The sequence below is a fragment of the Wasmannia auropunctata genome, unplaced genomic scaffold (genome assembly GCF_000956235.1).
Source record: "Wasmannia auropunctata unplaced genomic scaffold, wasmannia.A_1.0 LD335985.1, whole genome shotgun sequence".
Classification (NCBI taxonomy): domain Eukaryota; kingdom Metazoa; phylum Arthropoda; class Insecta; order Hymenoptera; family Formicidae; genus Wasmannia; species Wasmannia auropunctata.
This window is the reverse complement of record NW_012026905.1, coordinates 1,280,490-1,295,750: the sequence shown is the minus strand read 5'-3', so window position 1 is coordinate 1,295,750 and position 15,261 is coordinate 1,280,490. Positions and strand designations below refer to the sequence as shown.

General features: G+C 42.4%; 2 protein-coding genes across 2 annotated transcripts; both read left to right on the top strand.

The window, feature by feature from the left end:
- Window positions 1-4,519: 4,519 nt before the first annotated feature.
- On the top strand, window positions 4,520-5,862 carry LOC105454457 (MIP18 family protein CG7949). The gene is made up of 3 exons (XM_011697069.1): window positions 4,520-4,769; window positions 5,130-5,209; window positions 5,295-5,862. The coding sequence occupies exons 1-3, from the start codon at window positions 4,649-4,651 to the stop codon at window positions 5,562-5,564; spliced, it is 471 nt and encodes a 156-aa protein (XP_011695371.1). The 5' UTR covers window positions 4,520-4,648; the 3' UTR covers window positions 5,565-5,862.
- Window positions 5,863-6,159: 297 nt separating this feature from the next.
- Window positions 6,160-12,470, top strand: LOC105454455 (ubiquitin carboxyl-terminal hydrolase calypso). The gene is made up of 8 exons (XM_011697068.1): window positions 6,160-6,621; window positions 6,776-6,990; window positions 7,306-8,081; window positions 8,460-8,593; window positions 10,478-10,582; window positions 10,667-10,983; window positions 11,172-11,320; window positions 11,474-12,470. The coding sequence occupies exons 1-8, from the start codon at window positions 6,564-6,566 to the stop codon at window positions 11,550-11,552; spliced, it is 1,833 nt and encodes a 610-aa protein (XP_011695370.1). The 5' UTR covers window positions 6,160-6,563; the 3' UTR covers window positions 11,553-12,470.
- The last annotated feature ends 2,791 nt before the right edge of the window (window positions 12,471-15,261 follow it).

The following is a 15,261-nucleotide window of genomic DNA, read 5'->3' as shown; positions in this document are numbered from 1 at the left end:
GATAACTTAAATATTATTATTAGTGACATAATGATTCCATATGTAAGCGCTCGCGCGTTACATAACAGGAGGATGATATAGGCTATTCGATATATCGAGGGAAAGCACACGTTCGAGGCGGCGTGTTAGTCTCTTTAAATTTTCTGGAGTGACTTTCACTTTTTTGGAGTGAATTTTCGCTCTTTTGGAGTGAAGCTCCAAATGAGTGAAAATACTGTCACTCAAATGGCCGAGTGGCAGTATTTTCACTGCAGAAAATTTAGAGAGTTTACTAGTCTCTTTTTTCAGCGCCGTACGTCCAGATCGACATGATTCTGCATCTGCCCGGGGTCGGTGAGACCGCGGTGCACAAAGACGCGATCATCTTCGCGGGCCACAAATTCATCGGCGGCGTGCAGTCGCCCGATTAACTGGTGATGAAACGATGGCTCCTGCGGGTGGACGTCGAGGCGAAGGACATCAGAGACTCCCATTCGAGGGGGTAACAACTAAGAAAATAGGTGTACATCTGGACTTCAGACTTCAAGACATCAATGGACTTCACGGATTACGCCGGATTTCATCGGAATACATCGGATTTAAATGGATTTCACCGGACTTCATCGGACTCCATGGACTACGTAGGACTTCACGGACAACGCTGAACTTCGAACTACGCCGGATTTCATCGGAATACATCGGACTTCAATGGATTTCGCCGGACTTCATCGGACTTCATGGACTACGCAGGACTTCACGGACTACGCTGAATTTCGTTGGACTACGCCGGATTTCATCGGAATACATCTGACTTCAATGGATTTCGCCGAACTTTACCGGACTTCATGGACTACGCAGGACTTCACGGACTACGCTGAATTTCATTAGAATTCATCGGACTTTGCCGGACTTCGAGGAATTCATCGGACTTCAAGGAATTTAACGGATTTCTGACGGGTTGTACACCGGAATTCAAGAGTGGTCACCCCATCGCTCCCATCTCTATCACCCGTGATCCCAAGCTGCAGGGCGAGAGCGGGACCGCCGGCGTGGTCGAGAGCATCCAGTGCGAACTGGCGGTCCAGCTGAAGGAGAACGTGGAGGATGCGCGTGCACAGGCCGTTACGCTCAACATCTGATGGGAATCGGCAGAAAACTCGCCAAGGAATACGAAAGCATCCTCTTGGAAGGGTATGTAATTCTTTTATTGCGTTTTATATCAATTATCAAAATTATATTCGATAAAATCAATTTTAATTAATTTAATTATTTTACAGCTTCCTGTAAGACAATATCGCCGCATGTGCGAGAGGAGTGACATTCACTGTTTTAGAGTGAATCTCACTCCAAATGAGTGAAAATACTGTCACTCGAATGGCCGAGAGGCAGTATTTTCACTGCAGAAAATTTAGAATGCTTACTAGTCCCTTTTTTCAGCGCCGTACGTCCAGATCGACACGAATCCGGTGGCTCCTGCGGGAGGACGTCGAGGCGGAGGATATGCGGGACTTCCATCGCTATCACCGCGATCCCGAGCTGCGGAGCGAGAGCATCCGGTGCGAACTGGCGGTCCAGCTGAAGGAGAACGTGGAGGATACGCGTGCATAGGCCGTTACGCTCACCATCTGATGGGAATTGGTAGAAAACTCGCCAAGGAATACGAAAGCGTTCTCTTGAAAGGGTATGTAATTCTTTTATTGCGTTTAATATCAATTATCAAAATTATATTCGATAAAATCAATTTTAATTAATTTAATTATTTTACAGCTTCCTGTAAGACAATATCGCCGCATGTGCGAGAGGAGTGACATTCACTGTTTTGGAGTGAATCTCACTCCAAATGAGTGAAAATACTGTCACTCGAATGGCCGAGAGGCAGTATTTTCACTGCAGAAAATTTAGAATGCTTACTAGTCCCTTTTTTCAGCGCCGTACGTCCAGATCGACACGAATCCGGTGGCTCCTGCGGGAGGACGTCGAGGCGGAGGACATGAGGGACTTCGATCGCTATGATCACCGCGATCCCGAGCTGCGGGGCGAGAGCATACGGTGCGAACTGGCGGTCCAGCTGAAGGAGAACGTGGAGGATACGCGTGCAGGCCGTTACGCTCACCATCTGATGGGAATCGGCAGAAAAGTCGCCAAGGAATTTGAAAGCATCCTCTTGGAAGGGTATGTAATTTCTTTATTGCATTTTATATCAATTATCAAAATTATTTTTGATAAATTCAATTTTTTACGAAATATATGTGTACACATTCGACATCGAGATTAGAATAATTTTTATTTTACGTGTTGTCTTGAGTTGGTGTCTATATAAAATGATTCTAAATTTCATATAGATACTTTAAAAGACAAATGTAGAACTCAAAGAAAGAAAAGAAATGTTGTTTGAAAAGATCTTATTTTTAAATCTTATTTTTCGAATTATAATTAATTTAAAAAAATACTCGAATTGCCTTTGATGTAATTCTAGCTACGTTGATAATTTAAGTTAAGGAAACATAGTAAAATCGTAGGATAAATTTAAATATGTTTGCAATGACGCGATGAGTTTTAATTATTATTCTTGTCTTTGATTTAATTGACATTAAACATAAATTTGTGGAGAGAGAAAATATCCATCGATACGCATATATGAAAAAAATTTAAATAATTAAAAAATTTGACCATTAAAAAAAGAATGGATCTAGTAAAGTTACTAGCGTAAAGTTACTTAACGCTATTTATTAAATTTATTATTATAAGTAGAGCCATTTTCTTTGAATTTTTAGATTTTCTTTATTTCGGGTGGGTTATATCTCAGGTGGGTTTCTTGCTGGTTTAACCAACATATTGAATTTAACCCTTAAAAAATTTAACCACTAAAAAATTTAAACCTTCAAAAATTTAACCCATAAAATTTTTTTAATAAATCGCGTATCCCGTCGCGGTTTTAATTAAAGATTTATTATTTTAAATTGAAATACGCGTTGGTAGGCAAATTATTAGGAAAAAATATGGATAGGTAGGAATACGGGTGGGTAGGAATATAACATTTAAATGTTAAATCTACAGTGTCAACCTGAATCTTATTTAAGTCGCCATTGCTCTTACTTAATAACTAGTTCTTTTTTACTAAAACCATTGTTTTAGTAAAAAAGAACTATTTATTAAATAGGAGCAGTGGCGACTTAAATAAGATTCAGTTTAACACCATATAGATTAATTAGTGAAGGGGGAGTTTTTAGGTCGGTAGGCTATGTCGGATAGTATCTTCCGCGATGTACCCGACATAGAATCCGCCTCGCCTACGGAACCGGGCCGTAGGTATCTTTCCCTCATGGTGGGACTATATGTATTATTATTACTACATTGAATACGGGTAGTTAGAGACAGGGGGACATGATTCGATAATTGTAAATATTGCGAACAAAAAAAAATAATAACAACTTAAATGTAACAATAATAAATATATTTATATTATATTAAATATAATTATAAATAATAAATATAATTAACAATAATAAATATAATTATATTATATGAAATAATAAATATTTTAATATTTAATGTAATAATAATAAATATATAATTATTTATTACTATTATTATTATATTTTTACAATTACATTTCAGAGGCCCGCCGATTAAAGTCGACGGGGGTGGTGGAGGGCCTCTACGGGCCAATTCGTATTAGCCCAATTAAATTTTTGTTTAAAATCTCAAATTAAAAATATATGAAAAACTTTTCAAATGTTCTTGATCTTTGTAGTTATAGTTATGTACTTTGTATATTGAAACTTTTCATTCATTTTCATTGTACATTTTGATATCAAAATACATTATAAAATAATATATGTACTCTCTAAATTTTCTAGAAAGGGTCTCACTTCAAAAGAGTGAAAAGTCACTCCAAAAAATTTAGAAAATATATGAATTCATATAAACGTAAAAAAATACATATCACCTAGGTAGCATAATGTTATTTGTCATTATATTGACGGCATATAGCTACTTTGGACAAAAGAGGACCGTTAATTTAATTAGCGGGGGTGGTGGAGGGCCTCAATGGGCTAATTCGTTTTAGTCCAATTAAATTTTTGTCCAAACTTTTATTTGAATTTTGAATTGAATATAGTTTGCTTAGAAAAATTCCAAGTTTAGTCAATGACTTGCAAATTGCTAGTATAATCGGTTAAATAAAGTAGCTTGCATAAATATATTGTTTATGCAATATAGTAATTTTATCATATAATTTTCTATAATTTTATATTATATAATGTCTTTTTTTTTGTATTATTTTATATGCGTTGTATTAAAATATATATTTCAGCGCAATTTTTAATTATATTTAAATTAAATTTGTAGCGTAATAAATAATACGAAGTATAAATGTTTATGCTACGTGTATATAGTTCAATATGCACATATGAGGCGTTGGTGGATAGTTTTCATTTAAACGCGCGCAGGACATTTTTATTTTCAGACTTCCCTTTATATCGACTGTATGTACTTAACATCGGTAACGTGTGTTATCCATTGATAACATTCCTTGACATGACTACGTAGTTAACGTTTTGTACACATTGAGGCGTTTTATCATATATTTCTGTCGTTTCGAGTAGAGTGTAATGAAGTGTAGTCTGTAGCATGGTGTAAGATTTGATTTTTCATTCGATGATACACGATGGGCGAAAATTTAGAAAACATTAACCCGAAGCTCTACAAGAAATTGGATGACCGAGAGATCACAGTCGAGGAGCAAGACGAGGATGTCGCGGATGAATTTGACGCGCGAGAGATATTTGGTACATAACCTATATTGTCGATTTTGCATAATTGTTTATACTTTATGTTCGCATTTAAGAGATTTAATTAACTATTATTTGCGATTATTAGACTATTATATTTTTACTGATGACCGAAAATTGAGTATATCTATTACCTTCAAGTATGAACAATTATATATGCGCTTTAATATTTTTGTTATAATAGCTAAAGAATTTTGCAATTGATATTTACATTTTTAGTAGATTGTGTGATACATTCTAATAAAAATCTAAAATATAATGTATTGAATATACATTATATATTATAAACTACACACTGTTATATGCATTCTCTATTATAAAGAAGTAATATTGATTATTAATATTATAAATTTACAGATATAATTAGGAACATCAATGATCCGGAGCATCCTTTGACTCTGGAGGAGTTGAACGTAGTAGAGCAGAATCTCATCGAGGTGCAATACATATTTTTTAAACAACATTGCATTGGTTTTTATTGCATTTTAAAATTTCCCAAAAAAACCTGCGTCTGTATTACAGGTTAACGACAGGAGGAACACAGTGGATATTAAATTCACGCCCACGATTCCGCATTGCAGCATGGCCACTCTGATTGGATTGTCCATTCGCGTGCAGTTGCTGCGTGCCTTACCCGCTAGGTTCAAGGTCAGCGTGGAGATCTCCCCAGGCACTCATGTCTCGGAGGCGGCAGTGAACAAGCAGCTCGCGGATAAGGAACGAGTGGCCGCTGCTCTGGAAAATTCCATGCTGCTTGGCGTGATCAATCAGTGTTTGGCACCGAGAAATTAGCAAGCTGTACAAATTCCAAGAGTCTCATGTCTAAAGCAACAACCGTAAAATTTTATTATGTATATATGTGATAAAGTAGCTCTCATACCTCAGTACAATAAAAGAAGAGTTGGCTACGTTTTTTAAGACTCGGATGCAGTATGTGAATAACGAGTTTTAATAGTTGAAATTTAATGTATTATTTAATATAGATATATATTAGTAAAATGATTACAATAAATATTGTTACTAATTTACTTTGTATTTACTGATTAGTTTACTGTGTATGGTTTACTATATAAATATTGACGAATATTAATAAAATTGTTATGCAATTAATATATTAGATTTTAAAGTACGTCAAATAAAAATAAAGTAGCGTAAAAAGGGAGAGGGAGAAAATATAGATGCCTTGAAACAAAGTTGCATTAATTCTAGATGTTCTTATACTTATATCTAGAGATTGTATATGTGTGAATTAATTTAGTATTGCGATAATAGATCTTAATTACAAATAATATATTCCAAGACACATCCTCGACACATTCGTCAGAGACGTTGCTTTTGATGAAAAATTTTTTTTACTAAAAATTTACGTTACGTACTAGATTTTTAAAGTAAATTTCCTCGAAAGCACCGTTTTGAAAACCTAAAGTAACAAGATAGCCCTAGATAATGTGAAGCTTGATGTATTTTAGAAATAGTGTAATCGTGTAACGAATTCGTTAATTATTTACTGTTATTTTTATTTTCAGTATTTTTTATCTACTTGTATTCTCCACGATTTTTAAGGATCCAACTTTCTAAATTAAAAAATTTGTCAGTCTGCAAAAGGAGTCATGTGTGCGTGCAGAAACGCGGCTTGTCCGTCGCGCTGCATACCACGTGACCACGTCATGTGACAGACATAGTTTTGGCGCAACATTAGCAACATGGCGGCTCTGGCTGGCGAAGTGCGATGAGTCCTTGGAGCCGACTACTTGCCGTGTTCCGCGCGTCGTCCGAACAGCTAACGAAAAGATGCCCGTTGACATTAATCGATTGACCGAGGGTTGGCTAGAGTTAGAGAGCGACCCGGGTACGTTGTTACACCGTTGACACGCGTCTGTTAATCGCTTGTCAATGAGAAGATACGAATGTCTGTCACTTAGCTTAATAGAAATTGTACCTTGCTCTGTAAAATTCGTAGCAGGCAAAGCTATGTATAACACACTTTCCCCACGCCTGTTCAGGCCTGTTCACGTTGCTCCTGGAGGACTTCGGCGTGAAGGGCGTCCAGGTGGAGGAGATCTACGACCTGCAGAAGTCCCTGGAAGGCCCGGTCTATGGTTTCATCTTCCTGTTTCGATGGATCGAGGAGCGGCGATCCAGGCGAAAGGTCGTGGAGCAGGATGAAAGCTTTGTCAAGGACGAGGAGATCGTTAACAATATCTTCTTCGCGCAGCAGGTCTAACATATATACGCTTTTATTACGTCAGATCTAGCACTACATACAGTCGTACCTAGTATAACTATAAAGCATCGTCGCAAATTGACGCAAACGTTCCGTACATTTTTCTAACGAAAAATCAATTAGGAAAACAGATTTATTGAAAAAAATATATATATATATATTTTTTATAACAATTTTAACTTTGTTAGGCCTCTTTTGGCTCTTATCAATGTCTTTTCCAAGAAAATGCGAAGGTGCTTTATAGTTACTGCCAAGGTTATACATAAACGATGTATATTATCCTTGTAGTATAATGTGTAACTATTGCAGGTTGTCCCCAACAGCTGCGCCACTCACGCATTACTCTCGGTCCTGCTGAACTGCCCGAACATCCACTTGGGCACGACGCTGTCGCGGCTGAAGATGCACACCTCCGGCATGTGCCCGGAGAACAAGGGCTGGGCGATTGGCAACACGCCGGAGCTGGCCTGCGCGCACAACTCGCACGCGATGCCGCAGGCGAAGAGGCGGCAGGACAAGAACACAGGCGTCTCGACCGGCAGATTCACCGGCGAGGCGTTCCACTTCGTCAGCTACGTGCCGATAAACGGTAGACTCTTCGAGCTCGACGGCCTGAAACCGTATCCCATGGATCACGGGCCATGGAAGGAGCACGAGGAGTGGACGGAGCAATTCAGGCGCGTGATAACCGATCGCCTGGGCATGGCGACCGGCGAGCAGCTGCAGGACATTAGGTTCAATCTGATGGCCGTCGTGCCCGACCGACGTCTCGCCATCTCGCACAAGCTGACGATGCTGAAGACCAACCGGCAGATAGTTCTGGAGGCTCTGCAGCAGTTGATGAAGCTGAGCCATCAGGATGGCGGCAACGCCGAGAAGAATTCGCACAAAGAGATCGATCCCGATAAGGAGAAGCAGGCGTACGAGAAGAGAGGCAAGACCGAGGACGAGAACGGATTGCCCACCAAGACGGAGATCGAAGAATCGCCTGCGATTCCCACTATCAACGTTGAAAGAAACAATGATTCGGCGGTGGTTATGGACGAATCGGTCACCGGCATCGCGTCTGGGAAAACGGAATCCACGTAAATAACAATCGAGTGTTTCATTCACGTGTAACACTGTTATCTCTAGTTTTACCAAAATATCATATTTTGACTGATGAGGTTCAGTTAAATCTCGTGGGCTACAGTAGTAGGGAATGTAACAGTTTGTAAGCATAAACTTTGTTAATTTTTTTTTTTGTTAAAATTAGTTATATCTTCTCCCGTATATAATACACTTTATTTATTTATAATTATATATTTATCATTTATATATATATATATATAATTATATTTTATTTATTTAGAACTTATAAATTAAAGATATAACTATATTTTACTTATTTATAACTTATAAATTAAAGAGTACTCTTTGTCAGTGCTGCAGTTTTGATACAAGCGATTTATGTTGAATTTTAGCGGAATGGAGAAAGTGGTGATGTGCGCTCTGGATTACGCCACGCCGTTGCGGATTCAGACCTCGCCGGCTCACAGCTCGTCGAGCACAGACACGTCGTCGGAAATCGGATCGGCCTTCAACTCGCCCACTCAAGGTAAAGAGAGAGAAAGAAAAGAAAAAATTTTACTTCGTGGCTGCAGCGTCGTCGCACAGTCGTCTGGTGGTGCACACCTTCTTGCTCTGACAAAATATCAAGGTGTTCGGACAGGTCATTCGGATCGACTTGATGTCTTCGGAATCCGGCATGCTGCTGTAGCAGATGTAGTAGTGAGAATCGGACGCGGAATCCTTCGTCTTGCCGAGTTCTCGGCACGGTCTCTCCTCGGACGCTTCCTCGTCGTTATCGTGCGTCGCCGCGTTCTTGTTCCCGGCGCGCTCGAAGAGTATCTCGTTCACGGAAGGCGGCAGCGGCTTGTTGCCGCCGCCGCACGCTTTCACGCTCTCGACGTCGCAGATTCGCGAGTACACGTTGAAGGCCGTGTGCAGCGGGCAGGCGTACTCCACGACGGTGGCCGTTTTCGACTCGCACGTGTAATACCGGTTACAGTCGGTCCCGTTCGGCAGACGCACGTTTCGCGTGCACGCCACGACGCTGACGGTCCGCGACGTTAATCGATGCGCCACGGCTCTGTACCGGTCGATCGTGAGGTACTGTTTGCCCCCGAGATTATCGCCGATCCTTATTATGCTATTGTCGGGATCCAGACTGTCGATTAGCAGCTCCAACGCAGCACTCCCCGTCGTAACGGCGCCGGCTGTCGTCGTTGCGACGCTGTCCACCTGAGGCCCGTCACTCCCCGCGGTGGGTTCACCGTTATGTAACTCTGCCTCGGCGTGACTCGACGCGAGGTAGTTCAACGACACGTTCTGCCTGCGATTGTGAGATGCGAAGATGGCGATGTTTTGCGTCGGATGATTCACGATCGCGGAGTCTTGAACAGTTACCGATAGGGTACTTGATATCGCAGCCGACAGCTCCTTATAGACATGCAGTCGACTCATCAATTCGTTCAGCCACTTATAATGACTGTCCACGATGTCCTTGTACCCTTGCATCAGGAACGACGGCAATTGCCCGTGGCTGTTCGTGTACTCGTCCAGGTAATTCTCCCTGTGATCCGACGCGTTTCCGACGCTTTCGTCGCCACGCGTCGTACCGTCCGATTCCTCAAATTCGATCAGGGGATACGTCACCGCCTGCGTCGTCGAGTCGGAGAAGTCGTCGATCACGTAGGACGAGTCGATTGTTTCGGAGGACCCCGAAGGATCTTGCGTGTATCCGAGATAGCTGCTGGTGTCCCCCGAATCGATCAGCTCGGACAACACGTGCTTCTTCGTCACGGGAGCGCGCTCAGTCGAGAGCGTGTCGCACGTCCAGATGTCACCGGGGACCACGCACATCCGTAGATACGGTTGAAACACCTGAAAACGTCGTATTTCAGACATTTGTTAGCATTAGAATCGTCGGCAGACGGGATTTTGTTTGTCCCGTTCGTTAACACGCCAATGTTTCCCTCTCACCAAGCCCTCGGTACATCTCGACGGGACCCACACGTAGCCACCGCCTGGCAGGTTCACGCAATTGTAGAAAATCGTACAGCTTGTTAGGTGCGGCTTCTTCGGCTCCGGGCATCGCGACGGGCTCGCCAGGCAGACGAGGCTGCACGCGAGGAGGACACCCGATACGGACCGCATTCCGTGTCGTGACTGCTTTTCGGGCCTGCAGTTCGTGCCTCGGGACTACTGTGTGTACTTTTCACACACGCGCGTGCACATGCGAGTTCCGTTTCGCACCTTTCACGTACAGTTACTTGACCTGTCCGTCACACCCTGCCCGTCTGCCGGTTTTCTTATCGAGCAGAATTTTGAAAACGTTTAATAACGCAGAGTAAAAACAGTTATTTTGAGATTAGCGCTAACTTGAAGAATCTCGGGCTGTCGGATAAAGAAAGATTTTAAATGTCTTGGTGTCTTCTAGCTTGGGGATGGAACTCCGGCCAGAGCAGCCCCACGTCGACGAAGGACTTCAAGAAGTTTGTGGTAATTAGAGTTGCCGGCGACGAGAAGAACGAGGCGGGCCTGAGTAAGTATCAGATTTACGCGATTCAACAAACTAAAAATTCATTTATGCGGTTTACCTAACATCGCAATGTCACGTTTCACGCAGGCCGTTCGCTGGGAAATATCAACATAAATGGGAAGAGATTGGTCTCCGACAGCGGTCACTTGCACAAGAAGGTCTGCCTGTCAGGCGAAGTTCGAATTCCCCATGCGCGGGTCAAGACCAGCAACGGCGACACAGTCATCGAGGAGAAGAAGGTCGAGAAAATCGATCCCAAGCTCTGCTCCAAGTATCCGGAATTATTTGAGCCGCACACGTTCGCGCCCAAGGACCTCCTGGCGCTGCTGAAAAACCTGGAGCACGAGATCAGCGTGTGCGAGACCAGCCTGAAGGACGAGAACGACAAGAGAAACAAGTACAAGGTCGGTCCTGCAGGTGTGCGCGTCACGAAGCGCTACCGCTATTTTTAACGACAGAGATTTTTGCGGCTGACAGCCACGATATCCCATTCCTCGCGATTGTAGGTCACAATAGTTTCTGCTCGTAATTAATTGATAATATCTCCAGGCATTGTACTTTCGTGGAATTATAGAAATTGTGGATCTTCCAGATCGACGATTGCCGGAGGACCCACAATTACGACGAATTCATTTGCACCTTCCTCTCGATGCTCGCCCAGCAGGGGAAACTGGCGGAGTTGGTCCAGCAGCATCTAACGTTAAAGAAACACTCGTCCGTTTCAGTGAACAGAGTTCACAGGTATCATTTTTCACGTATGATCGATCGATATTCAAGTCACTTGGAATTCTCACAAAATTGATTGATGAAGTAATCGTTAAGTTTGAAAGTTCCGTTAAGTTGATTTACCAAGTTAACTTGCTTTTCTGAGGTCGAATCTCGATACATTTTCAGGTCGTCGAAAAAGTCCGACACCCGTCAGAACTCCTCGCGCAGACGCCGCGGTCGGACAAAGTGTAAAAAGCGAAAGTAATCTCCGACTAGCGTAGGCTTTAAGGCTTTAGGGCATCATTCCGTCTGTTCGGAACCTATTTGGATTGTTTGCAACGGGCATCTACATGAGACACGCATACTATGGAAATCACTTGGTAGTTTTACCAAAAAAAGCACGTAAATATCTATCATACATCTATATCCATATATCTATAACAGAGCTATTCTAAAAATTGCAATCTGAATACTTTGGAGTGAATTTAAAGTCCGAAACAAAAAGAAAAACAAGTACGAATGCACAGGTTGTTTGCTTCTCCAAGTAATTCATCAAAATATTGAATATCCTTACCTTTCTATGTTTATATGACTTTTTTTTTCGTCTCTCTCGGCTCCAAATTTATTCTCACGGTAATGACGTCGCCCTGTTCTAGTTTCTGAATAGTGTCCTTTCAGATTCATTGACTTATCATTGATACTGTGTATTCTGCTCAGCGAGAAAATACCCATGATCTGTGCGGCAGCGGGCAGAGCGTTGCACGTTCCAACCGCTGGCATTGGCAATCTAAGCAATAATACTCCACGCTGTGTGTGGAGAGGGGCTTTCTAAGTGTTCTGGGGGGAGGGGAGGGGGAAAGACTTGCGTGAAACGAACAAGTTTTCGTTCTATCCATGGGTTCTTTCTCGCTGAACAGACTATAGGCTTTTTTTTTTAGTGTGCAATGTATTGTTTAGACGTAGGACTGATTTTCACTTGAATGAGTAGACAGTTCTTATACTGTACAAAATATTTTACAATGTATACATATATATTTTTTATATTCTTTTTATAATCACACGCGCAGTATTTAATTATCGAAAGTAGATATATTTATGCTTATCATAGATTACTTTCCGAAGACATATTCTGTCCGCATCTTTTCTGAATTATATTTCGTATAAAATACATATATATAACTTATTGAGAAAAGCGTTCGTCTTCTTCTTTAAATTATTGAAAAGGAGAAGACGCGAGGAAGGGTTCAAAGAACTGCGGGAGGGGCTTTGTGTCAAAAACATTGAAAATATTTATTTATCGGTATTCATATACAAGTACACTACACGCGCTGTGGATATGTTCCTTAGAGTCTAAATACTTACATCTCCGAGCAGCCGGAGAAAGGAGAACCAAGCTTATTTTCGATCGATTGGAATTACGGTTGTTTTTTTTTTATTTTCATTTTCTTTAAATCGCAAATCGGACGACGGGTCATCGATTCTCCGCCTCTAAGTCGCTTTACCGTTAGTATAGTGCATAGGAACTGTAGTCGAAACGTGCGCGAAACGATTTCGCGGGGGCATAATTGGGGGTGGGAGCGGAGGGGGGCGGGGGGAGGGTGTGGAAGTGGAAGAGAGGGAGCGGGACAGAAAGGTGGTGAGAGTGTCGTTCCTTCTCCGGCCGACGCTCCGGCGGTCCTCGTAACTGCTTTTTGGCAAAAAAAAGGTGCGATTGTATATGTACAATTTGTTGTTTGTAACGTGTCGGCTCTCTCGCGATCCCGTCGTGATCGTTCGAAGCGAGCGAGGCAAAAGGTGTCGCGAGTAATCGGGATGTATTTTGCGTGTATGCGTATGTATGTGTGTGTGTGTATCTGGGTCTGCGTAGAGTGTGTTAAATCCGGAATCGCGTCGAGACCTCGTCGACGCGTTGAATAATCGCGGAATAATCGCGGGCGCTCGTTAGTTAACAATATAGAAGACAAACGTATCATCATATTTACACGGTGCAGCATCCCCGTTTCTCTCGCCGAGAGAGAAACGCCGCATGACTTCGTCGTTACAAACACAGGCACTCTCGGTATTTTACAAGCGACGCAACTGCGAAACGCGGCGGATTGTTACACACGCTGTTACGAACGTCGTCCGTTACAGCGGAATATACAATATACGAAGCCAGGCGACGATGGCTCGGAGCGTTTTTATTGCTATCTTACGGTCGTATCTGAGTGCGTCAATCAACGTCGTTGATTTCACGTTTACATTCATCCTCGGTCCGGGCCCGTTGAAAATTCGGCGCCGAATTGGAGATCCTCTTCCCCTCCCTCTCCCCCTCCTCGCAACGACGACGACGACGACGCCGCGGAGTTTAAAAGCGTACCGTACAAAATATATGGAACATTCACGCCCGAGCGGAGGGGGAGTAACGTAAAAAAAATACGGGGGCAAGAGGGAAAAAAAAGACGAGATCCTGTCCGCGCGAAAGGCGCGACGTGATTGTCGCGCGAGAGGGGACTTCAAAACGCCGCCGCCTGCGGTCTCCCAGTTTCCTCCTCGTCGTCGTCGTCGCGCACTCGAAGAAAAACATAGTGGCGGCAGCTATGCAAGTTTTGCATTTTTGTAGAATTAATATACATAGTTGAATAAACTAATGTATACAGATGACAATTATATAATATATGGCAACTATAAAACTTTTATATATAGAATTAATGTGCATAGTTAAATAAACTATCTCATAGTTGTTGCAACTACAAAATAACTTATTTAACTGTGAATTTCACAGTTAAATCTTCAGTATAAAACTTGTACAGTTGTCGTCTATATTAAGCCGCCTGTGTCTTTCCCCGAGTGCACGATCCGTTTGTTAACATATAGGCGATTAGTGTATACAATAAATAGAGATGCCTTTTCGCAATTATTACGGGTTGCTCCCGGGTTAACGTCGATTCGCGCCTCTATTTCGCTCTGTAGCGTATCACATGTGTAAAAACGTATGATCGATCGATCAAGGGGGAACAACGGTCAGTAAAAGTATATCGCGCCGGGTTCTTTCTCCACGTCGCCGTCGGACAAATAATCCCTCCATTTCTCACCTCGGAGGCGAAAGAAAAAAAATCACACTTTGGTTCCGGTCAACGGCCACGGCGATCCGCGCCGATAACGCGAACTACAAATTTTCGACTCGACCGGTCTTTTATAACCGCGTTACACAATCAATCTCCCTCGCAATCTCTTTCGAATTCGGTGGCGACGGCGGCACAATCGAGCACGTGCTGCACGTGCGTTTATTACAGCTCCGTTTCAGTGATATCGAAAAATACATTAATTTGAAAAAAATATATATGCATATGATATAGTATATATATATTTCTTGCAAGTATATACGCTATGTAAATATATATATATTACATACACCTATAGGCTCGCTTAATACTTCAATATACGCGCTAAATTCCGCCTTTACGAGAGAACTTTTTTCCGCGGGCGATTGTACATAACATCCAATGCGTTCAGCGTTTTTTTAAATTTTATTTTCTCGTCCGGCGTTTTTTGTAACACAGATGCACTTTCGTTTTTTTCATCTACATATACATATATACACCTACCCGCCGCTACCCACTACGCCGACCGTAGCGTGGATTCGATAGCAAAAGTACAAAAAGAAGAGGGAGACAACGGAGACAAGTCGCGCAAAGTTCGCGAGGAGATTTTGGCGTGGGAAAGGGACACGCCGCCGCCTCGCGATTCCCAATCCCCTCCCCGTCCGCAAGCAGCCAAGTCCAGATCGACCAGCGTGATTCGGACCTGGGATTCGACGGAGAGCGAGGAGGTAAACAAGGAAAAAGGGATCCCGCGAGGGACTCTCTTGCGGAGCTCCGTCCTGCCTTCGGCCACGACTTTCGAGATACAAGACGGAAGAGAGGCACAATAAATAAAAAAAAAGCGGCTTCGGAAACGAACGTGAATCCGGTGAGTCGAATTTCTGAGGTCTC

Excerpts from the sequence above, each read along its gene's own strand:
- LOC105454457 (XM_011697069.1), top strand. The coding sequence starts at position 4,649 with ATGGGCGAAAATTTAGAAAACATTAACCCGAAGCTCTACAAGAAATTG. Across the intron at positions 4,770-5,129 it reads TGACGCGCGAGAGATATTTG|ATATAATTAGGAACATCAAT; the intron begins GTACATAACCTA and ends ATAAATTTACAG. Across the intron at positions 5,210-5,294 it reads TAGAGCAGAATCTCATCGAG|GTTAACGACAGGAGGAACAC; the intron begins GTGCAATACATA and ends TCTGTATTACAG.
- LOC105454455 (XM_011697068.1), top strand. The coding sequence starts at position 6,564 with ATGCCCGTTGACATTAATCGATTGACCGAGGGTTGGCTAGAGTTAGAG. Across the intron at positions 6,991-7,305 it reads ATATCTTCTTCGCGCAGCAG|GTTGTCCCCAACAGCTGCGC; the intron begins GTCTAACATATA and ends TAACTATTGCAG. Across the intron at positions 10,984-11,171 it reads ACAAGAGAAACAAGTACAAG|ATCGACGATTGCCGGAGGAC; the intron begins GTCGGTCCTGCA and ends TGGATCTTCCAG.